Source organism: Acipenser ruthenus, chromosome 4 (assembly GCF_902713425.1).
Source record: "Acipenser ruthenus chromosome 4, fAciRut3.2 maternal haplotype, whole genome shotgun sequence".
Lineage (NCBI taxonomy): Eukaryota > Metazoa > Chordata > Actinopteri > Acipenseriformes > Acipenseridae > Acipenser > Acipenser ruthenus.
In genome coordinates, this window is record NC_081192.1 from 65,261,326 (window position 1) to 65,286,871 (window position 25,546).

At 36.1% G+C, this 25,546-nt stretch overlaps 1 protein-coding gene across 2 annotated transcripts in view; it reads left to right on the forward strand.

Annotated features, from left to right (window-relative positions):
* Positions 1–25,546, forward strand: part of LOC117400569 (FYVE and coiled-coil domain-containing protein 1-like) — a 75,868-nt gene that overhangs the window by 30,603 nt on the left and 19,719 nt on the right. For both annotated transcript variants that reach the window (XM_034000716.3, XM_034000715.3), the window contains exons 8-15: positions 491–3,040; positions 3,624–3,716; positions 5,446–5,564; positions 6,786–6,953; positions 9,686–9,835; positions 11,230–11,447; positions 11,962–12,115; positions 22,314–22,403. In XM_034000716.3, the coding sequence (XP_033856607.3) occupies positions 491–3,040; positions 3,624–3,716; positions 5,446–5,564; positions 6,786–6,953; positions 9,686–9,835; positions 11,230–11,447; positions 11,962–12,115; positions 22,314–22,403 (3,542 nt within the window). The remainder of the gene's footprint in view (positions 1–490; positions 3,041–3,623; positions 3,717–5,445; positions 5,565–6,785; positions 6,954–9,685; positions 9,836–11,229; positions 11,448–11,961; positions 12,116–22,313; positions 22,404–25,546) is intronic.

The window sequence follows — 25,546 nt, forward strand, 5'->3', positions numbered from 1 at the left end:
TGTCAGAAATTGTTCTGTTCTGAATGTGGCAGAATTTTGGCGGTGTTCTTTTTTTTTTTTTTTTTTTATAACAATTCTACAATTAAAACAAAAATCCTGTACAGCCAAAGGGAAGGATGCAACCTTATAAATGTATTTTCAAGTATTGTACACACTCTTTTAACGCCATTTGGAACTGGCGGAACATAAAGGTGCAAGTTATTTTATTTATTAACAGTATATTATTTTTTTGTCAGTTTATGGGGTTTTATTTTGTCATTTTATGTTTTTTCTTGATATACAAAGTGAATCTATTAAAACTTTGTCTTTTACCTATCCAGACTTTTCTGAAAATCACAAACAAAGGTGTGCAAGGCCTATATCTTTATTCATTAGATTCAGATTTGGTAGTCCAGGTCTTTGCTATCAGTATATCATAGGTATTGTTCAAAATACTTTTATACCCCTGTTATTTAGTTTAATATGATTTTCTAACGTTGTTTGTTCACAGGCACATGACTTTCCATCAAGCCCAGATTTTAACCACTCTTTAATGAGTGAGCCAGTCAGCAAAGTGGACGAGCTGCGCATCGAACTTGACCATTCGGAAATAAAGCAGCTGAAATTGCAGGAGCAGGTTCGTCAGCTGGAACAGGAAAAGCAAGAGCTGGTGAAAATCAGCCAACTGGAAGGGCAATCAGAGAAGATGAAGAGATCAAGCATCGAGGAGGAAAACTCTCGCTTGAGGAAGATGGTGGAGGATGTGCAGAGGCAGCTGGAGGTTTTCTTGTCAACCCAAAGCACTGCTCATGACTTACAGCAGTGCCTCAAAACACTACAGCTAAATTCATCTGAAAAGTTAAAAGATTCTCAGGAGACCATTGTGCGGCTAGAAAAGAAAACTAGGGACTATGCAAGTCAATTGCAGTCATCAACTCAAGTGCTGGAAACCATCAAGGCTTCTGAGCAGAGCAAGGACAGTACCAGTAGTGGTCTACACGCTAGACCCAATTTTGTAGAACACAAGAACCTAGAGCTCCTGGCAAAGCTTGACGGGGTTCTAAATGAAAAGGGGCAACAAACAGCTAGCCACAAAGTTTTAGACACATTCAATGTGGCAGAGAAAGAAAAGATTGAAATGCAGAAAAAAAGAAGTGAGCAAGAATCTCTGATTGAAAAACTGACTGAAGAGTTAATGCTCAAAGAAGATGCTGTAGGGGAAATTAAATCAAAATTCAGCAGTCTCACCATGATCTCCGGAGAAGAAAACTCTAAGCAAGTGGAACCATTTAAAAACCCTAAAGATAAGCTTGAAGCCGTCCTGACAGTAAAAGAAGAGGAAACCCCTAATCTGCAAATGCAGTTACAGGATCTGCAAAGGCACTCTGAATTTCTGGAGAAGCAGTATGAAGAGAAAGAGAAAGGGACTTGGAAGGAGATGGAGGAACTACAACAGAAGTATGACACTCTGAAGGAAAGTCTTGAGGAACAGATACATTTTCTCACTGAACAACTAAAGGCCAAAGAAAAAGATCTGTCTAACAGCAATATAAATGTTCAAAAGCTAGACGAACAGCGAATCAAGATCATCAACGAGAAAGAAGATCTAATTAATACCATTGCAGAGTTAGAAGAAAACATGAAACAGCAATCCGATAAACTAGAGCAATCTAAAACTGAGTGTTCCAATTGGAAGTCACTGAATGAGAAACTGCAACAGACAATAAAGAGGACTGAGGACACCAATAAAGAACTCATGGAAAACAGAACTGTACAAGAAGATGAACTGGCTAGCCTTCGGGCTTCTGAGAAGCATCTGCAGAGTCAGATAGATGATGCCATGGTCACTGTGGATGAGAAGGAAAAGAAACTCAGGGAAGAAAACAGACATCTACATGAGAGTTATCAGAAAGCGTTAATGCAAAATGCAGTTTTTGAAGAAGCAATAAAGAGGCTTGAGGTTGAGAATAAAGATCTAAAGCAAGATGAGGCAAATCTAAAGGAAGAAATATCCTCACTGAAAAGAGACATGAAGCGGCATGTTACAGAGCTGGAGAAGAATATTGCAGCACTAAAGAAGACTGAGAAATCCCTTGAGGAGCAGTTTCAAGAAAAACACAGACTTTTAGAAGAGAAGGAAAAGTTTATTGATGAACTTTTAGTCAAGTCAGTTACATTTGAGAAACAAGTAATGGAACTGGAGAGACAGAAGCTAAACTTAGAGAATGCCTTTCTGCAGCAAACCAAGTCAATGGAATCTCTCACCACGGAGAAGGCTTCTGTGGAGAAAGAGATCAACTCACAAATGTCTGTGGCTGAAAGGCAACTTGAGTTAAACATGAAAGAAGTAGCAAGATTTCAACCAGAGGTTATTGACCTCAGAACCAAACTTCAGAGTGCCAGTGAGGAAAGGATGAAAACCCAAACCAAGTTAGATGTTACCGAAGCCTCTATAGAAGAATTCAGAACCTTTACAGAGCAACTGAAGGGACAGATTGAGTCACTTAACCGAAACCATGTACAGGAACTTGTGCAGTTTAAGGAGAAGGAAGACTGTCTGAGAAAAGATAAGGAATCTGAAGCCAAGGCCAGGGCTGAGCATGAAACTATCACTGCATCTCTTAAAGATCAGATGTTGGTGCTTAAACAGTACTCCGAAAAACTTGAGTTGGAAAACACGGAAACCAAGGAATTGCTTCAAAGGGCAAACGTGGAAATGGCTGAGCTTGGCATTCAGATCTGTACCCTCACCTCAGAAAAAGAAGATGCGAAAGAAAAACTGACAAGTGTTTCTCTTCAGCTTCAAGAGCAATGTGAAGAAGCAGGAAAAGAGATAAACAAGTTAAATGCTAGCATGGCTGCTCTAAGACAGGAGAACGAAAGCCTTCAGGAGGAGCTGAAGCAATCAGAGAACCTTGCAGCCGCAATCCACGAGCTACAAGCTAATTTAGAGAAAACTGAAAAGCAGGCAAAGAGTCACCAGGAAACATCAAAAGAAGAGGTCTCTGCTGTTAAGTTTCAGATGAGCAGCGAAGTTCTTAACTATGAAAATAAAATTAAGGTATTTCGAATTAAGGAATGTGATAGAAGATGTAATGTAAAATGTAAAAAAAATATATCCCTGTCTGTGCATTGCGAATAAACTTGTATCCCAGTGCTCTCTATGCTGAATAAACGTTTCCTTTCAGCGATAATATTTAACTCTTTGTACTTTTGTATAAATGAGAATGGCACAGTGGGGTCTATTCAGTTGTACTAAACAGTGGTTGATGTAAATACCGCCAAACCTGTCATTTTACTTTTAATGACAAAAATACACTTATGAAACTCATACATACAATTAAGAGCCCCCTCTTTTAATGATTTAGATCTGCCACACTTTAGATCAATTGTACTTTATACAGCAAAGAAAGCATAGGGAACTTACCAGGTGAGGACCAGTATGCATTAAAATACCTCTTTATAAAAAATTGACCTGCACAAACAAAGTCATTTAATAGCACTAAAGATACAATTAATCCCCCTGTAGAATAAAACATATGGCTTAGTTCTGTATAATTGTTATAACAACACACAGCCTAGATCTGTGATGCTCTGTGTAGGTGTCTATGCTAGTTTTAAAATGCTAGTTTTATCCCCATTAGAGTGTCACAGAAGAATTGGAGAATATTAAAGGACAGTTGAAAGAGCAAGAAGAAAAGATGTCTGACCTGGAAGCAACAGTCTCACAATTAAAGGTAGGCATGATTCATTTGAAATATGCAGATGAAATAGAGCTCTATACTGTATATACTTCTATGTCAGCAAGAATGTATTATTTATTATCATTAGAAAATGGGCTTTTTATTTCCTGGCATCTCAATGGCTAGTACCCCTTGGCAAGGGGTACATTAACTTTCAGTTGATGACCAGGACATAAAAAGTACCAGCATAAGTGCCTTTTCACCTGGACAGAAATCCTTGAGCCACCTACTCATGAGGATTCAAAATAAATAAAACATATCTGTTCAAGTTTTAAAGCACTCGAGGGTGGGCGGTATTGAGAAATACAGGACCTTCCAGCGACATTGGGCCCCATTACGCCCTTGGGCGGTCCGGTATTCCCCAATACCGCCCACCCTGTTGGGTCTTCTTACTTATCAATGACCAGGCTTGGAAGATTCTGTTTATACAAGTGTTTATAAAAAAACTAAACACTACCTCAATATTTTTTAATCTTGCTAAAGTCATAAATTGTGAGTTTTTCCTCCACATCTTTTACATTTTCCAGAAAATATATTTTTATGGTAATATTTTTTAATCTTGCTAAAGTCATAAATTGTGAGTTTTTCCTCCACATCTTTTACATTTTCCAGAAAATATATTTTTATGGTAATATTAAACAATATTCAATAGGGTGCTAAAGAAGTTGTTCAGCATTATTTATCACACTAACTGTAACCTCTTAGAACCGATTGGCCACATTTTGATCACAGAGCAAGTCACTAACAATAACTTCTTCTGAGCAGTGGTCTTGTCAAAGCGCTAGAGTAGGCACTGAACACATAATACAACTAAGGTGACAAAGTAGAGAAAATGAACAAGTAACTTGTTAAAACTTTTTTGCACTTCAAAAATAAATCATTGTAGATTTTATGAGGAAAGGCATCCTCTCTGTTATAAAGTTTAATGGTGCTTGACTATGTAAAATAAAAATATAACATTTCACTCAATATCAAAATGATAGTTCTGATGCATCTCACACATACTACCACTGATATACAGTACAGTGTCTGTTTTGTGCCCTTCAGAATTACAGATTTCAGTTTGCAGACATTTCGATTGTGAATGTTTTGTAAAATAATAAATAAATCAAAGATATTTAAGACAGATATGCTATATTTTGATTTTGAGGTTTTACGTACCTGTAAATATACAAAATGTACCACACCATTGTTTTTTTCTCAAACTCGATTGTAGTTTTTACTTCATCCAGCGTTGACCACCTCTATTGGATCATACATATTTTTCACAGCAACAAATCAGGTTTATTAAGTCATGTTTCATATTATACAGCTACAGTTTCTGTTCTGTATCCAACAGAAGCCCCTGTGGTGGGATGTTTACTTGTACTGTATAATGGAATAATGAATTCTTATTTTATTTCATATTGATTTGCTAATGCTTTTTGGCCCTCACTGTTGATGGATTGCCCAGGACTAATTAAGTTGCACTAGCCTCCAGCGTTTGCTTTGTTCGCAACTAGAGCATTGGAGATATGGCACAACACAGCGCAAGTGTTATTGGGCTCATTGTGTACAGGAATCTTTGCATATGCAGCTTAACGCAATATTACAAACAACATTTTTCTTAAGTGTGAAGAATGTTTATGCACTTTATCTATTTATCTAACTGTCTGATTTTTATGCAAACTATGAAGGAAATTAATGTTACGTGATTATTAATGTTTTTGTTTCCATGTGCCAGGTGGTAAATAGTGATTACTCTAAGCAGTTGGATGAAAAAGCAGAACAAGTGAAAAATTCTGAAACATTAATCCAACAACATGCTCAAGAGCTACAGTCTTTAAAAGATAATTTGGCGAGGTATGGATTCACAACCACATCTGTTTTTAAAGTCTGTTGTGATAGATTAAATTCATTTTGATATTCAAAAACCGTATGAGAATAATGTTCTGCAAAATCAGACTTTGGTGTTCAAATACAGTAATCTGTCGCATATCCAACTGCGATGGGACCAGAGTAAGGGCAGATATGTAATGAGTCCTGTTTTAAATATCATTATACACAGCTGTAACAATTACAATATTCACACTATTATTGTTTTAAGATTCAGCTTTTATTAGGGCGCTCCCCTAAATCCCTTGTTTAGAAAGACACAGGGTATTAATGCTTGTGACAGAGTAGCCATCTGCCATGTGAGTATGTGCATTTGCTGCTGAGTGACAGGCAGGAGATCAAGACAGAGGCTGAAGTTGATACGCCCCGCAGGCGAACATGATTTATTTACATATCAACACACTGAACATGTGACGGGTGGATACGTGACGGATTACTGTATACCATTACACCTACACCAATGTCTAGTTTGCTACCATTACAGGTTTTTGTAAATGTGTAAACCACCTGCAGTAAACTGAACATCAATGTTATTATTATTATTATTATTATTATTATTATTATTATTATTTATTTCTTAGCAGACGTCCTTATCCAGGGCGACTTACAATTGTTACAAGATATCACATAATTTTGTTTACATACAATTACCCATTTATACAGTTGGGTTTTTACTGGAGCAATCTAGGTAAAGTACCTTGCTCAAGGGTACAGTAGCAGTGTCCTCACCTGGGATTGAACCCACGATCCTCCAGTCAAGAGTCAAGAGCCCTAACCACTACTCCACACTGTTGCCGTTATATGGTGGACTGGTTTTCTTGAGGAAAAAAATATTGGTCATACAACTAACCGGTACATAATACACACTTGTTGTATAATCAACGGGTTTCATGGTGATCCATTGAAGAACCCCATTCAAATACCTACTCAACAAAAATTAGTGATTTATTACAGTATTTTGTGAGCCTGTGAAAAATAAATGTCAAAAAGGAACAAGCCTATTTATAGTTTATGGATTTTTTAAAAGTTAATTGGTAATAACGTAAACAGAGGAGTTTACACATATAAAGGTGGCAGCATTCCAATCATTTAATTTTACTTGCAAAATGCAAAACACTGAAAACTGAAATGACAATAGCTGTATGAAAAAAAGTAAATACAAACTAAATTCTCTTATCTTTCCAATAGAATTCAAGAAGAATTAGTTGCGTCACAAAAAGAAAGCAAAGAGTACAGAGATGAACTTGACAAGACAGTGGCCGAAAAGCAAAAGGAACAAATGGAGCTCTTGGCTGAACTTGATGATTTGACTCGAACCAAGCGGAACCTAGAGGAGCGACTCATTGAACTGATTAAGTATGTTCTATTTTATCATTGGAAAAACAAACGATTTCTCCTCCCTTTGATACCATGTGGCTGGGACTTGATTGATGCAGAGTTGTAATGACGAGTCATTGTCATCAAAAGTCTCCACTCGACTCGAGTCATAGTCTTTATGATAAAATAAATTACACAACCAGTTTCGTTTTCAATAACTGCAGCCCTTCTTGTGATGCGTACAAGCCCTTCCTCTTCATGAGTGAGAGGAACACGTGACAACATAGAGACAGAGAGAAGAGCGTCAGCAGCATGGAAGGTAAATCAAGAGTACCTGCGGTGGCCAAATTTGCAAGAACTATGGAGTAAACAGGGAGAGAAATAAGCAGTCTGCATCCTGCCAGCACTGAGAAATGCCAAACTAGATAAACAAGGTGTCTAAAATAACTGAAATCGTTTTTGGTCTTTTTTATTATTTCTTACCATGTTTAATGTATATTCATCTAAAGTTACACTATGTTTACATTGTTTTAGAAAACAAAAAATAACTGGCAAAAAAGCCGTATTTTGCTAAAATTGTTAGTTGTTTTTAAAATCCAAACTGCCACGAAGCCAAACTCATGTACAAGCACACTTTATTTTGCACACAGATTTTAACATAATAACGCACTGTACAAGAAATTAGTACACAAACAATCCTCTGGAGTTTTAATAATTGTTAATTAGACCTGTTTGATTAATTTAATACATCAGGATTTGCATGCTGGATAGATTTTTTTAGAGTTAGTTTGGTTAAAAAGGTTTTGCTTTTTTAATGAATACATTCATAAAAACAAAAATGGGCAGACCAGACCACAGCAGCATGATTTTGTGAACAGGCACAATCAACATTGCCAGACGAAGTTGAGGATGGAACTGCATTGTTTTCAATGAATTTTTAAGAAGTGGTCTGTGGTTTTTGTCATAGTGGGTGAACAGATAAATTATTACACTGGTAAAAAAAATGTGTTTGTTTACCCTGATGGGGTATTTTGCATGTGTTTATGAAACAGCAGCTACAATACCAGTCTTTTATGCTAATAGGGTTATTCAAAATACAATTGACCTCTTAGTATTACTGTACGTTTGTACATTTTAACTACATTGATGATTTTATTTAGACAAACAACTGGGATTTTATTGTGCTAAGTATAGGTGGTTAAAGGGTTTATGGTGCGATGTGTTCTGTGTGAAATATTTTCACTATTTTTTTTTAAACGCATTAGTGAACAACTTTTTTTTAAAATCTGAAAATTACTTATTTTGTAACACGCATTGTTATGCTAAACTCTTAGCCTTTCAAGATACATTTCTTTCTTTAATATTAAGCCAATTAGGTTGAGTTTATTGATTTTGATCTGGAGCATATATGTGCGAGTATGCAATGGTTTTAATACTCTGATTTCACCACAGTTGCATTAATTGGACTATTTTCCTTTGTAACTACTATGTTTTAAGGCCTAGAAGCAAAAGCTCTATCAAATATCAAATTAAATGCTACAAATTTTCCTTTCATATGGTTAAGGTATCTGCAAAAAAAACTATCAGGGAGTTTGACTGTTGAGAAAAAGTGAAAAACATTCAGGCTGTCATCAGTAAAATTGTAAATAAATGGTTAAATGCATTCTTTTGTTTTGTGGTATCCATTACTGTACATCCAACTCAATTGAGCATAGGTAAAAGGGCCTCTGTATGGTCAATAACAAAACCTGCTTATAAATAGGCCAAGGAATTGTGAATTCACTGAAATGGAGACAAAACACAAGACAGAAACCTTGGATCTTTAATGGTGAACATCAGTGGGGCAAGTATAACCACATTATTTTGCATCTCGGAGGCTGTGTGGTCCAGTGGTTAAAGAAAAGGGCTTGTAACCAGCAGGACCCTGTGACCCTGAGCAAGTCACTTAACCTCCTTGTGCTCCGTCTTTCGGGTGAGACGTAGTTGTAAGTGACTCTGCATCTGATGCATAGTTCACACACCCTAGTCTCTGTAAGTCGCCTTGGATAAAGGCGTCTGCTAAATAAACAAATAATAATAATAATCTCAATTTTGTATTTTAATTGAAATGTTCTTTTCTTTTTACTTGTAGATTGCTAATCTCCTGTCAAATGAATTTGATTAAATCAAACTGTCTTGAAGTGCCATAACTCATGACTCGAATTGACTTGAGCCAGATATGTGACTCGATTAGACTCGGCTTGACTCAACTTGAGTCTTACCCCCCTGTGACTCGACTCGACTTGAGTCCCAATTTTTGTGACTCGATTACACTAGATTGATGATCAATTATTCAATCAAGACCCAGCCACATTCCACATGTGTATTCGGCAGTGGTGGAATTATCCCCATCCCTGCCATACTTAAATACAAAATGTTGCTAGTTGCAGTATTTTTTTTCTTCATTCTGAGATATTTTGAAATAATGGGTATACCATTCAAGATTTCTGATACCGCAGGTAGACAAAATTAATCAATCAATTATTTTTTAATAGATCAAAGCCCACAGGTGTGATTAATCAATTAATCTTGAATCGATTAAAAGCCCTGAATAATAGTATTATTAAATAATATGAATATATATATATATATCGTTCTTACAGTGCCTACATGGTACCTATGCTTAGTGTATTTGAGCTTTGTGATGCATCTGGCCCTTTGAACGTCACGTCATTTCCTGATAAAACAAAACAGATGTTAAAAAAAAAAATGTTTTGCTGTTTTTTGTGCAGAGACAAAGATACCCTCTGGCAGAAATCAGATGCCCTGGAGTTTGAACAGAAGCTTCGTACTGAAGAGCGCTGGCTTGTTGACAGGGAGGCTATTCATTGTCTGGGCTGTCAGAGTCAATTTACATGGTTGCTTCGCCGACACAACTGCAGGTCTGTCAATTATAAAAAATGTTCATTTTATTACTACTGTAGATCGAGTTTTCATCCATTTTTTGAAGCTGTACCCATTCCGTCGGGAGGTTTCAGCTAAAGTACCCTTAACAAATTTCATTCACTGAATGGTGCCACTGTTTCTTGTTTATTTAATATATAAATGTTCACAACTGTCTGGGACTGGCAAACTGCTGGTTTAAGCAGAATAGCAAACAGAAGGCTTCATTCTTAAAACTATAATGACATGTCTTTGGATGCACAGAATTAAAAGACAACATTAAGGAATCTCTTTGGAAATGCATTCGCTTTCTATTCGGCAGTCATTATAAACAATACAAAATAGTCTGCACTGTAAATGTTTATCACTTACTTCCCACCTTAACATAATTATGTGTGCCATTTAAAATGTTTACAGTATCAAAAACATTAACTTCAAGGTGAGCAGCTTTGACAGAAACAAATATAATTGCAAGTTGAGTTTTAAAATCATGAAACCTGGTACTACACTAGGTTAAAAAAAAGTTATCAGTTAGATCAGCCTTGGTCATTGGTAAAATTGGAATCAATTTTACCAATGACCAAGAATACCTGAAAGCAAGGCTTGTAAACAGAGATTTATTTAGTAATACCAGATACCATGTTTTAAAATCATAATACCTTTTTGCTATTAAGTGTTTCTCTCAGTAATAATAATCTCTAAGTGTCCAAGTGTGGTGGATCCCAATGTGCTTTGTCTTTGTCATACTTTGATGTAATTATATATATATATATATATATATATATATATATATATATATATATATATATATATATGTTTGCACAAATACAGTTACAAATTACAAGTTTCTTGAATGCTTGTATGTGAGATTCTGATTAAATACTTTTTCAGTGTAAATTGTGTTTTCTATTGCATTATCTTAGCTTGTGTGGTAGGTCTAGTAGAAATAGATCCTCGCTCATCTAAATAAAACCAGGTAAGTGGTAATTAAATTAAATCACAAGAAAAACATGTCTTTAAGGTCATAGGGACTAGTGATTTACAGCTTTTACCAGCCAGTAAATCACAGAAAAGGTTTTAGTTTTTTCCCATAGAAGCATGACAGGGGCACCTTGAATGAACAGCTATCTGTCTTAAGCAGCCATTTTAATGCCCAGCCTCTTTGGCTCTCAGTTAATTCAGGTTTCACAGATTAAGGCAGTATCCAAAACATTTGACTACATGAAAAAGATGCTTTACCATGGTACCTGTTAATTCAAGTTTCACTGTAGATGGCTAAATAAATACATGTTGTTTTTTAAATGTAGTTATTGATTTTAAACTGGCAAAGCAAATATTCTCAATGTGTTTTCCCTCACATTTAAGAATCCTACTGTTACTTTCTCTTCCTTAGACTTTGTGGTCGCATATTTTGCTATTACTGCAGCAACAACTTTGTGAAGACCAAGCATAGTGGTAAAAAGGAGCGTTGCTGCAGAGAGTGCTACATGCAGCACAGTGCCGTGATTGAGAGGTTTAGCGAGGTGGACACATGCAGTACTCCTGAAACTCCTAAGGGATCTCCATCCCTGTCTGCTCAAGCACCTCCACGACCAACACCAAGTGTCACAGGTAGGCCTAGGAATGTACTGCTTATAAACCAAGAGCCTTGTCTCATATTTTTTTTGCTACCTGCTTTTTTTTTCTATCACCTAAGCTGAATTCCAACCCTAGCCTCCTGTCTTTGTTTCAGATATTATTGACAATTGTGTATATTTCAAGATACATATTTCCCTATGAAATCCTGGGCCCAACTCACAAAGTTTTCACTCATGAGTTTTTTTTAAATTTTATTTATATTTAATATTTGAAATGTTTGATGAAAATAAATTAGCATAAAACTGCCTTAAGACATCCATCAAAACTGACTTTAGAAAAGACTTTAAATAACTTTAATCATTGTGAATAGGGCCAAAGCTGGAGCTTGTGTATTATGGACGGATTTTAAAGTCTGCTACAACATATTTACTTTTGCCTAATGGAGCTATGTACTTTCTTTCTTTTTGATAACCAATTCATAGTAAGTCTCCTTATATGCTTGCAGTATGTGTGACATGGTGTTGATAGTGTGGTTTTGATATTGTAGTTACAGATGGAGTTTCAAAACAAGATGATGTTACCTTTGACATTATCACTGATGATGAGATTAATGGAATCGATGACCGTGATTCTTTGCCTCCAACTGGTGCTGAGGCCCCAGACAGCCTGAAAGAGTCATTTGAGCAGGGCACTTCAGAGCCGTAAGTAACATGTTGCAATACATTATAAGAAGCCACTCTTAGTTCCCCAAAAAATCCAGCTTTAATGGGAAAGTACCCGTCCATCTAGACCAATTGCAAAATGGTTTTCCATCTCACCAAGGTTTTTTAAGTATGCATATACAATGGTAGCCAAAACCAGCTGTAAAAATGTCTAAATGTGGCGTGGTACTCTCTGCAGTAAAACTGAAATCAATGCAATATGCAGTTTTGTTAACCTGCCCTATATCTTCTGCACTCTAGAGGGCGTTATCTGACTGGAAACTGGTTTGTTACAAATTACTACTGAAATACAGTGTTTCACCAGCGGATGTCACACACTGAAGCTCATGCATACCAAAAGTGCAAAGCTTACACTGAGTTAAAGTAATTTTTATATTATACTGTACGATTGCCGTAACAGCTCGAATATGCCGAACCCTACAGTAAGTTCAGCTGAAGAGTGTCTAATAGTAAAAGAAAATGTGTTGTCAAAATGGGTATGCACACCAACAAGCAGAATAAATAAATAAATAAATATCCAGCTGATGATTCATTTTTTGTGTGCATTTATGCAACCTACAGTAGTTGTAAATACACGTTCATCATTTATTTTCATTTGCTGCGCAGCTGTGTGTTTAAGACAAAGTAGTAATGAATAGGTTTCTTGTCAACTTGAAATGCAATTCTTTAGAGTGGAAACGTTTATATTGTATGCATATCATTTTCTGTACATAAACAGTAAACATACACACAGAACATCCTATAATCAAAGCAGTATTTTACAAACAGCAAGAACAACAGAATAAATAGTGCTAACTACAAAATGCTAACTATTAGAAATAGGGCTTCTGATTTTTGTTTTAACTGCTAAAAAATGATAAAACACCCCCAATACAAAAGAAAATAAAATTGGTGTGTAGCCAATACACACAGGAAAACATTGGAAATGGTTACTCAATTCACGTTGACTTCACCTACTACCTTTCCCAGTGCAGCTGGGCAATGTCCCTCCTCCCTGACTTGTATCTATTATTGATTTGTTTTGAATACTTTAAACGCACCCCACTACTGAGCAGATTTTTACATTTATTGGAGACACGGCTTGCAAGATTTAAAACGAGATTGCAATTATGAATGGAGGCTTATTCGCAGGATTTAAAGCTGTATTACAGTTAAGATACAGAGGATTTAAAACAGAATTGCAAATTGTGGCGAAATGTAAAAAGATGCCTACATACAAACACCCCAGAAGAATGTCCCCGTGACCATAAGGATTTCATTGTGGAACACAGCAAAGGAAAGAAGGTTCAACTTAGGTGTGCAAGTACTGTCGAGTTACTAAGCCCAAACATTTTGGAAAGTACCCAAAAAACATAATCCTTAATTATAAGCAAACATAGTAAAATTGCAATGCCATAATAAACGTTTATTCTCAGGATGTTTATAAGCAATAATGGACACTACTTTCGATTATTTTCTCAAAATACATATTTATAAATAACATAATAGTTCTTCAATCCATTATTATTATAAGTAATGAGGAAATTAATTGTTGATATTTATAAATGTTGTAAAAACATATATATATTAAAAGAATAAATGTTCTAATATAATGATATATTAGTATGATTGTGTCCTTAAAGGGGCAGCAGTGTGGAGTAGTGGTTAGGGCTTTGGACTTGACCAGAGGGTCGTGGGTTCAATCCCCGATGGGGTATACTGCTGCTGTACCCTTGAGCAAGGTACTTTACCTAGATTGCTCCAGTAAAAACCCAACTGTATAAATCAGTAATTGTTTGTAAAAAAGAATGTGATATCTGTATAATGTGAAATAATGTGGTATCTTGTAACAATTGTAAGTCGCCCTGGATAAGGGAGTCTGCTAAGAAATAAATAATAATAATAATAATGCATTTTGTGCTCTCTGTTGCCACCTGGTGGCAAGTCTAATGAAGTTCAGCTGTTTTAAAGTAGTCCGAAAAAACAGGATTGCAAAGCCATTTTTTCATTATCGCACTGCAACAGGTAAATAGCTTGTTTTGGCTACCACTGTACCTATATTTTGTTTAAAGTGGGTATTCTATAAAAGTTACAGCTATACCGAACTAGAGTAATTGGCTTGTAATTGATAATAGAATCAATATTTCAATTTTTCCTATTTTTAATACAGTGCATAGCAGGCTGTAGCATTTGCTGACTGACACCATTAATAGTGTAATCTACTTGAATTAAAGATTGTAAGATAAGCCCCATGTGGTCATTCATGAATCATGGAAAGGGGCTTATGGTTCAGAACCAATGTCAACCTGTCTTGATCACACAATTGCAATATGCCATACTGTTATGATACAGTATAGTTTATAGAGTTTGCAGCTGGTAATGCAGAAGCAGTTCAGAAAACATTTACAATACCTACATGCATGTGCACCAGTGTCTGTGATGCCCAAAAGTGACACTGAAGAAACACAGAGATGATCAGAGTTGGGGGTTGTGACAGGATAGCCGCAGAGAGAAGACTCAGTCAGAAAATGCAGTGAAATAAAATACTTTAATTGACCAAAAACACAAATAAACAGGCACGACGGCCAAACAAAAGGTATAAACACTAAACAAAAGGTTTCAAACAAAATAAATCATTCTACAGACAACACTTCCTCTGTGTCTCTTCAAAACAAAAACACTCCAAACCACCCTCTACACAAAGCGTTTCACCTACCTTTTATACTCTGTGGCTGGAGCCCAATTAACTAATAATGACCAATTAAGCACTTAAGGCTCCAGCCACATTCTCACATGTATTTTCCCAGGGAGGAATTTAACCCCCTCCCTGTTGATCCAAACCAAAACAAGAATAACACTATGTAACACAATTTTTGTTCCTGGGTAGTAAGTGTTATTTCCTAATTGCTTATGCCTCAAAAGTATAGAAAATGGCTATTATTCCCCACAAACTTTGCTTTTGTGACCAGGACAGTGATATTTTGAAATTTACCTATTTCCAATGAGAAAACGGGCATTCACATAGTCAGAAAAAAACAACATATGAATCCAAATTAACATGTATTTATACTAAAGCAATACAAAAATGACTACAAAAGATTTAGAAGTGAGTAGTATTTCGAGATTTATGATTATACTGTAAATCTCTTTCACGAATCAGCCCCCAAATGTAGTCTCCCATCATGTTCTCGTTATACTGTCCTTGGTAGCGGCGTTCAAAGTCCAGTATATCCTGGTGGAAGCGCTCGCCTTGCTCCTCCAAGTACGCTCCCATGTTCTCCTTGAATTTATCAAGATGAGCATCAAGGATATGGACTTTGAGGGACATCCTACAGCCCATTGTGCCATAGTTCTTCACCAGAGTCTCAACCAGCTCCACATAGTTTTCGGCCTTGTGATTGCCCAGGAAGCCCCGAACCACTGCGACAAAGCTGTTCCAAGCCGCTTTCTCCTTACTAGTGAGCTTCTTGGGGAATTCATTGCATTCCAGGATCTTCTTTATCTGTGGTCCGACGAAGACACCGGCTTTGACCTTTGCCTCAGACAGCTTAGGGAAGAAGTCTTGAAGGTACTTGAAGGCTGCCGACTCCTTATCTAGAGCTCTGACAAATTGTTTCATAAGGCCCAATTTGATGTGCAGTGGTGGCATCAGCACCTTCTGGGGGTCCACCAGTGGCTCCCACTTGACGTTGTTGCTCCCCACAGAGAACTCGGTCCGCTGTGGCCAGTCCCGCCTGTGGTAGTGCGCCTTAGTGTCCCTGCTGTCCCAAAGGCAAAGATAGCAGGGAAACTTGGTAAAACCGCCTTGGAGACCCATCAGGAATGCCACCATTTTGAAGTCTCCTATGACCTTGATGCCATCTCAGAAAAATGCAGATATGTATCCAGTTAGGCAGCTGGAACTAAACTGAACTGGTGGGCTTAAGGCCCCTGTATTTATACTACTATTTATATTACTGGAAAGTTCTAGAAAGTTCAAGAAGTTACTCCAAGTTTATTCAGCACTGAATCTATCTGGAATGTTCTGGAAAATAGGTAAATTTCAAAATATCACTGTCCTGGTCACAAAAGCAAAGTTAGTGGGGAATAATAGCCATTTTCTATACTTTTGAGGCATAAGCAATTAGGAAATAACACGTACTACCCAGGAACCAAAAAATAAATAAAAAATTGTTACACGGTGTAATCATAATGAAAACAGTAAAAACAATAACACAATTATAGGGGCGAGCTGGCACCCCATCACAGGGGTAAAGAATATCCTTGAAATATCTGAAGGGATGTTATCTGTTTATGTAAGTTCTACATATTCAGAAAGAGATTACATTTAAAAAAATAAAAAAAAAGCTTGTTTTGTACACAAGAGAATAGGCCTGGGGGAACTAGGACGACACTGCAGTACCAAGTGAACTTTTTAATATATATATATATATATATATATATATATATATATATATATATATATATATATATATATATATATTTTAATCTAACTTGCATTAAAATAAAATGTTCTTGTCCTTGCATGGATTGAATTCTTTCAGGAATAATAAAAAAAAAGAAATACTGCAATAAACTTTAACTGTCTATAATTTTAAATAACTTTTATGAAGACATATCCTTATTATATCAGTAATATCAATATTTACATTGATCCTAAAAGGACTAAAATAAAAAGTTGCCAATATGATGCAAAAAACAGCAAATTGATATCCTGCCGGATAAGGAACACTATGTGCAACTTTTGTCTGCAGTTATGTTATGTACCAGAATTCAAAAGCACAATACAGCAGTAATTCTCCAAAAGTGTTTTATGTGAGGATTGAACTTTCTTATCATTGTTTAGTGGAACTTTTCTTGTTAAAGATGTCTTTGCTACGGTTATAAAATACATTTTCTTACCTCTGCCATTTTCACATCTCACCTTATGGTTTAGTTATAAGTGGTATGGTATTTCCTGAGTTTTGCGGCTTCAAGCTTCACTCTTGAAGTTCATTTAATTGTCATTTTTTTGTATTGAATTTCCTGACTTTTGTAAATGGTAGTAATACTTGCATTTCTTATGTACAGTAAACAATAACCCGCGACAGGGCTTAGGTGCGTTGTGAGGCATAGGGCCGAGACTGGCAGAGGTGGGGTAACGCGTTAATTTGGTAAAGCGTTACTGTAATAATAATACTTTTGTCAATAACGAGGTAATATAAGTGTTAGATTTTTAATGGGAGTAATAATATAGAGATAAACACGTTTGTCTCTTTACCTTTTCTGTGCTGTACACCTACATTAGTGGTCTTTTCTTTTTTAAAGCCAAAGTACATTTCAGTTGAGTTGTAACCGTAAACATGAACTACTCTTTATTGTATTTCACAGATGCACTCTCAGTCACTTTCTAATCTGTGCTCCGTCTCAGTCAGCACCACACGCCGTCAAACCGGAAACACTAACAACTTGTCTTACGTCCTGAATATCACTACAGTTTTGTTTTCATCTGGCTAATTGCGTGCGTGCGAAACAGCTTCTTCTTCAGATACAATTTAGATTTATAAATAAAATGTTTCAATTAGTTTGACTGAATGTACGCTTTGAAGAACTCAGATTGCATGCATATGAAAAATACTACAGTATAATTGGTGCGTAGATTTACAGTTGTAGTCAAAAGTTTACATACCACAATGGAAATTTATAATTTCTAGAAATTTCTTGAAAACAAAGAATTTTAAAAATCTTTTGTAGCAAAAGTTTTGCTTTTGTGGGTGAGAAAATGTTACAAAAAACAGATGTCTACAATTACATTTTTCAGCAATTTTTTTGCAAAACTCCAAAATTCAAAAGTATTCATACCCTTTGATGCTATGATAGTACTGTCTACAAGGTCCTAGGAATTTCAATATGATAATGCAGAACCTAGTTCTATAAAATGCTGGATTGTAGGTGAACATTCTTAGAGAGTAGAAAAGGGTTAGGCGTAGGATGATTGCTGTCATTACCAATAAGTCAATATTGGGAAAAAGGTAAAGAGCTATCTGAAGACCTTAGGCAGAAAATTATTTATTGTCATAAAACTGGAGAAGGATACAAGATTTCCAAGCATTTGAGTATCCCAATTTCAAGTATTTTTTTCTATTATCAAGAAGTACAAGACTCATGGTACTGTCACAATGCTCCCTCTGGAAGAAAGAAGGTTCTTTCACCAAGAACAAGTAGAAGAATTGTGAGGAAGGTTAGTAACAGTCCGTAGTAAAGATATGCAAAGTGAATTGTCTGCAAGTGGGACTGGGGTTTCCATTTCAAACATAGGCCGAGTATTGCATGGTGAAGGTCTCAATGGTCGCAGGCCAAGGAAGAAGCCACTCTTAGGAAAACGTCACAAGGACAATCGCTTAAAGTTTGCAAAACAGCATTTGAATGATGGATTTGAGTTCTGGTCAAATGTTTGGTGGAGTGATGAAACAAAAATGGATTTATTCAGTCACACTGATAGTTGTTACGTTTGGAGAAAGTCTGATATATACTCTTGGTGATTCTGTATGATGACCTTGTTCTTTATCCAATATGGTTAAAAGGTGTTTTGACTTGAGAATGAGAATAAATCAAATATAAAAAAATTGGAACAGGTTTTCACTACTTCAGCCTACTCATTTTCCCATTACTCTTATAAGAAATCTTGTATAACCAAATTATTTACTGTTTTGAATAAAGGTCATGACACCTACAGAACTGTTGCAATGTGATCAGGCCTAAGCAAAGGACTAGTTGAGGTAGTTATTTTAAAAACGTGGTAACTTCCGATGAGCACATTTTCATTCAATTTAAATCTGGAACAAAAAAAAGTACATTTTGTGTCTTTACTTAAACAGAATCACTTAACTGACCAGAACAAAATAGAAATAACAGTTACAACAGCATAGCAGATTTATATAAATTAATTCACTCAAGGAACTCATTAAAGTTCCTTTTAGCAACTAGTCTTGCGATTGATGACTATGTCCAGGCAAACTGCCAAGTCATTTACTTCCTATATTTTCAGCAAAACAAAGGAAATCAACAAAATGACAAAGCTTTACAGTGAAAATATATATTGTGGGAATAGTTTGATGAAAATACTGCAATCAAAAAGGTTTATTATGCGTATCAAGGTTTTAACAGTGGATGGGAGCCTCATTATTTTCTATGTTTGTGTAAAAATACATAAAATGGTTGGAAGAGTAGTATTTTAAATATTTAAATGGGGACTATTTAAAACTGAATATACCTCAGTATATCTTTTTTTCTCCTAATAACATACATTTGTTTGGTGACTGCCCTGTGAAAGATTAGATTTATTTCTAGGAACCCTAGGCACGACAGCAGGTAGTTACATTACATATACATTCTCAACTCAAAAATAGTTTTAAATAGTTTAAAATAGTTTATTGTCCGTAGCTATGAACACTCAATAGTGCTAAATTTAGAAACACTAAAAGAAACTACAAACATTTGTCATTTCATTTATTAAGTTTAGTATTTCTATATTATTACCCGCCTTGTCATTGTTTTATATGTTTTATTTTGTTTTGTACAGTTGCTACCCTTTCAAAATGCTGTTGGCTAACTGTGGCAATGTGCCCCGCCCCTGTGTGCATTTGTGTGTTATATGTTGTATGTATGGTGCGTATGTTAATGTTGGTGTATAGATTGGTACACGGGATATAAATGGGTCTGTGTTTCACGTGTATTTCAAAAATTGTAGATTTGTATTTAGGCACGAGGAGGGCACAAATCACTTCACGTGCTGGTTAAATGTAATATGTGAGCACGGGGTTGCACAGAATTAATTCACGTGCTGGGATTCAAGTGAATAATTAATTAGTAATTGAATCCCAGCACAACAGTATAAATAGGCACATTTTTAGTCACTCGGGGTTAGGTGTTCAGAGAGTGGAGAACGGGAGAGAGAGAGGAGAGTTAAAATCAGCGTAATTATAAATATAATGAGTGTATTCTCACCGTGTTTGTTCGTCTCCGTTTCACCTGTGTGTTAGTGTCTAGTCGTTTTGTCTGTCTGTTTATTTTGGCGTCAAGTGCCGTGTCCTGTTTTGTGTACCGTTTAAAACCTTTTATTTGTTAATAAACGCTGAGTGCCACCATTGAACTCGGCTCATCACAACAACCGTCTGTGTTTGAATTCCTTTCTGGTCTGACGCAACCCACTCTGGCCGTCTTTGTGACACGAACCATGTGAGAACATTACTGAGCTGTTCACCACAGAACAATGACAAGTACAATTAAATTACATTTGTGTTGACTGGAAACATGAAACAGATGAATGCAGTGTAACGTTTTGATTTTGCAATACAGTACAGTATTTATGTTTGGTATACACATTGACTTGGGTGTGCTGAATTCATGGGATTGTCATTTAAAGTTATCCCTGACACTCATTATTCTTATACTTCTGTGTAGCAGTTAAACTAAAATTCAGTTTACAATGCAACTGATAGACTTTTACAGCAACAGACCAACTCCCTGCAATGTTATGTTCATGTCTAGTTCATGCAATGCATCATGCATTTCAAATAACCAATATTTCCTAGAGAAATAAGAGCAAGCATAATATCATGTTCAGGTGTCTGTTTTAGAATTTGCTGGATTTGCTTTTGATTCCTGACTCAGATACAGGGAAGTACTAGTAACTTCAGTGGAATCTGTTTTGTAATAGCTGTTCTCCCTTCCTCTACAGGCATTTCTTAGTCAGCCTCTAACAATAAGTTTGTGCATGTACTATGAGCATGATTCCAACTTACTAAATATGAACTGGTTGATATCTTAGCATAGGTCACCTCATACCAATGCAGCTGGTACTGTACCTCCGCCATCACCACCACCACATTTCACAATTTAATTGAGCCATGTAAATGGTAAGCTTTTACATATTAAAGATCTCTGAAACAATGTGGTTGTTTTCATTGTTGTGAAATAAAGATGTCAGAAGAATGTGTCACATATTAGAAGGACATTCTAAAGAAACCTTGTTAACCTTGTTCTAAAGACACCATGTTAATAATTATTAAGCAAATAAATGAATGGGAATAAGTAGCCCACTTTGCACAAACAAGTACTGAACAAAAAACCACATGTCTTAAGAAACAAGTTGAAAAACACCAGTATGTATAAATACTGCAAGGTGAATGCAAGGGTCAGTAGCTTTTAAAGTTAAGTTGCTTTCATTTCAACCAAATTATAAAACATCAGACAACCCTGCCTAATAGCTTGAACTGGCCTACAAAGCTTACATTTTCTCTGCAGCATTGACTTGTTTGCAACCCTGCAGTGCTACAATACTGTACTAGTTGGCTTAATTTTCTGTGCAGCTTTCAATTTGATTTATTTTAAAATTTACAGTTAAATAAAATATGGAAACATAAAAGATTTATTTTTGAAAAATATGAATCCCCAATAGTGTCACTGATTTAATGATAAATGGGAAGGTTTGGGATACAAGATAATCTAGCTCAGGATCCCAGTTCTGCCACTGTTTGTCCAACTACAGTATATGTGTCTCTTGAGCTGCCCTAGGTAAAACAATGTTATTCTTAAATTAAATGTGTTTCTATGAACCCTAATACTGAAAAACTAACACAGAAGAATGGTGTGAATTCAGTTGCATCAAGTTTTAAAATAGCATTTTATGCTCATCATTTTGTTGATCTTGTTGTGCAATTTGTTAGCTTGCTGTGCCACCTTCTGGCACTCATAATATGTACTCAGTTGCAAATACAACCAGTTTAAATGCAAAGTGTAAACAGTTTCTCTGCTTGCTTCAGGTTTATTAGAAAGAAGCCCTGTCGAGATTAGGAGATGTATTTGGCTTGTTTGCCTGCCTTTGACATTAATGACATCTCAGGACAGATATGTTCACAGTGGTCTAGCCTCAGAAAGTCAAGCTAATTCTAACAAAACATTAACCAGTTCTTGAATGGTAAAGGTATTCATTTTAGTGGACCAATGATACACACATTTTTCATCTAACAATTGTTTTATAGCCGTTACATTGTCATTTAGTTATTTTCTGGTGGGTTGATTTTGTTTTAACTGCCCTTTAATTACTTCAGTAGTACGTGGTGGGAATATTCAATTGATCTAAATGTTTGAGGATCTAAATACTGTCATCATTTAAATAATATCTCTAACATATCTAACAATAACATCTCTGCTTCAGGAAAGCAAGCTCAGAAGAAATAACCCCAGATGAACTAGAGCCAACGGTTCAAGATGCTGAGATATACTTGTTGAAGTCTGGAGAACTGACGTAAGTGGATTTTCAAATGATTTATTGTACATAAAGGATGCTTATTTTCAGTATTAGGCCTATATTGTTTTATGGTTAAGCAGATCCAGTACTCGTGTGTATTTAATTGTAAAGAAGCAGTTCATAGTCATTATTTGTTTGTTTTTTTTCTGTGTCCCATGTACACAGCATTCAAGTCTAATCATCTGTACTTTTACATCTAATTTTTTTTTTTTTTTTTTTTTTAATTTAGTCATTGCCAATTAGTTTTTATTATTTTCTCCCCAATTTGAAATGCCCAATTATTTTTAGGCTCAGCTCACCGCTACCACCCCTGCGCTGACTCGGGAGGGGCAAAGATGAACATACGCTGTCCTCCGAAGCGTGTGCCGTCAGCCGCCCGCTTCTTTACACTCTGCAGACTCACCGTGCAGCCGCCTCAGAGCTACAGCGTCGGAGGACAATGCAGCTCTGGGCAGCTTACAGGCAAGCCCGCAGGCGACCGGCCAGACTACAGGGGTCACTGGTGCGCGGTGAGCCGAGGACACCCTGACCGACCTAACCCTCCCTCCCCCCGGACGACGCTCGGCCAATTGTGCGCCGCCCCCTGGGAGCTCCCGTCCACGGTCGGCTTTGGAATAGCCTGAATAACTCGAACCGGCGACGTCTAGGCTATAGAGCGCATCCTGCACTCTAGCGAGTGCTTTTACTGGATGCGCCATTCGGGAGCCCCCTTTAACATCTAATTTTAATCTAATTGAAATCCTCTCAATCTATTATTCAACAACATGCAGGAGGAAATAGCGCTTGGTAAAATACTGATTGTCTATGGCTAATTCATCTTGTGGAAACATTTATAGACCCTCTTATTGTAGCACTACACCATTTCATGATATTTTAAAAAATGGTTTGATTGTCAAATAATTATCCTGGTAAATACAATCACTGATTTTGAGTATCTAATGGCTTCATATTTAAAAGTGATCTGAGGACATAGCAATTCACTAGCAATTTAAATGTAACTAGCCATCTTAATATCTACTTTGAAAGTGGTCTGTAATTAGATTTTTCCTTCTATGGTCAAGCAAGTTATTGATTCTGGATTTTTACCAAACCTTTTCTCTGACTATCTCAATTTCATCAGGAAAATGCATAAATCCAAAAGTACTCTGAGGCTTATTACAGGAAGGTCATTTTGGAAATTAAATATTGATTTTGTTTCACTAATTATGTATGCCAATGGCAAAGGTTTCATTTGATAACTGACATTGACTTTGCAGTGGCCCATGTTTGTTCAGAATTTTTGATTGTCAGTAAAATTCATGAACCATTAAAGAAAATGAAAGTTAAAAGCACCATTTATCATGGGTCACTTACTCATAACTTTGTGGAAATATATCGAGTTAGGGGTTCTGAAAATTAAACAAAAATGGCAAATATTGATTTTCACCACGTCATACCGAAAACAATTAATTACTGTATATGGGAAAAATGGAATGAAAACTTATAGCTATATTTGAATGCTATTTTTTTTTTTAATGTAAAATATTTCTTGGCCCATAAACCAGTAGGGATGAAAACTGCAAGCATTATTAATACAAGCACAGCTACATATGAAAAACAAGTAAGGCAAAATAAGTACTTGCACATTAAATAGTTGGTGTGTGTGTGGAGGGTGTCTCTTATTGTATAAGAGTCTTGTTGTGCAGTTAGGGCAAACGCAAGAGGTACTGGAATAAGAGACCCGACAAGCGACTGAAAACTATACGGAATAGCATTAGAAGTTTTGTTATTTCTCTTTTTTGGTAAAATATCACTTTTAGTCGTCCACGTCCCGCCCCCCCTCCTCTGGTTGTAAAATGGTTCAGTCTAGAATCAACTGCCACTGTACCTAAATAATGCGTGTAGGCCAACAGGTGTTCTATGCACAGGATTATATATGTACATGGGATTGGTCGATTTCTGATATGTTGTTTATAAGATGTTTTTATGGAATATTCTAGTACAATCCAAATGGCCCATAATATCTCCACATCCAGGGAACAGCAATTGGTACACATCAAGTTTATATCTTCATGATAGGGATTGACCAAAATAGTCACCAATGAAAGTATTAGCACCCTACACTTAATATAAGATAATTCAAGAAAACATTTTAAATACAAACATTTCGTGAACATTAGCCACTAATTATTATTATTATTTGTTTATTTAGCAGATGCCTTTATCCAAGGTGACTTACAGAGACTCGGGTTGTGAACTATGCATCAGCTGCAGAGTCACTTACAATTACGTCTCACCCGAAAGACGGAGCACAAGGAGGTTAAATGACTTGCTCAGGGTCACACAATGAGTCAGTGGCTGAGGTGGGATTTGAACCGGGGACCTCCTGGTTGCAATCCCTGTTCTTTAACCACTGGACCACACAGCCTCCTAATTAATATGACAAAGACCAAAGTACACAATTCCTGGTAGTTTAACAAACAATCTATTAAAAAAAATAAAATTCACTTGAGCAATTTAAAATATTTGTTCATGACAAAGGTATTAGCACCTTTACATTAAAAGTCTACAAATTTAACATTTTGGCAGCACAGCAGATGATGGTCAAGACAAAGATGTTGGATTCACATTTGAGAAAAACACTTGATGCAAACTACAACAAAGGAAAGACAACAGAACAGTAGCAGTCTTCAATAAAATTATCCGGTCCAGTGAGACTAAAATAAAACAACCCAAAGCATACAGCTAAGTCAACACTGAAATTCTTGAAGAAAACGAAAATACAAGTTCTGGAATGGCATTCCCAATCACCAGATCTCAATGCAATAGAAATGCTTTTGACTGATCTGAAAAAAAAGCATTGTGTACCCAATCTGCCTGAGCTGAAAGGAATATGCTAGACAGAATGGACCCAGATTTCACCAACAAGATGTAACACACTGGTTACACACTGGTGGCCTATCATAAACATCTGAAAGCTGTACTAAAAGAAAAAGGAGGACACACAATAAAGCAGGGGTGCTAATACTTTTGTCATGAACTAATACTTCAAATAAAATAAGTTTTTTTGTTTTTTTATGAAGATTATTTGTTAAATTATAATTGTATATTTTGCTTTTTGTTTTATTAAAAAGTAGTTTCAAGTTTACTAAATTCTTGTC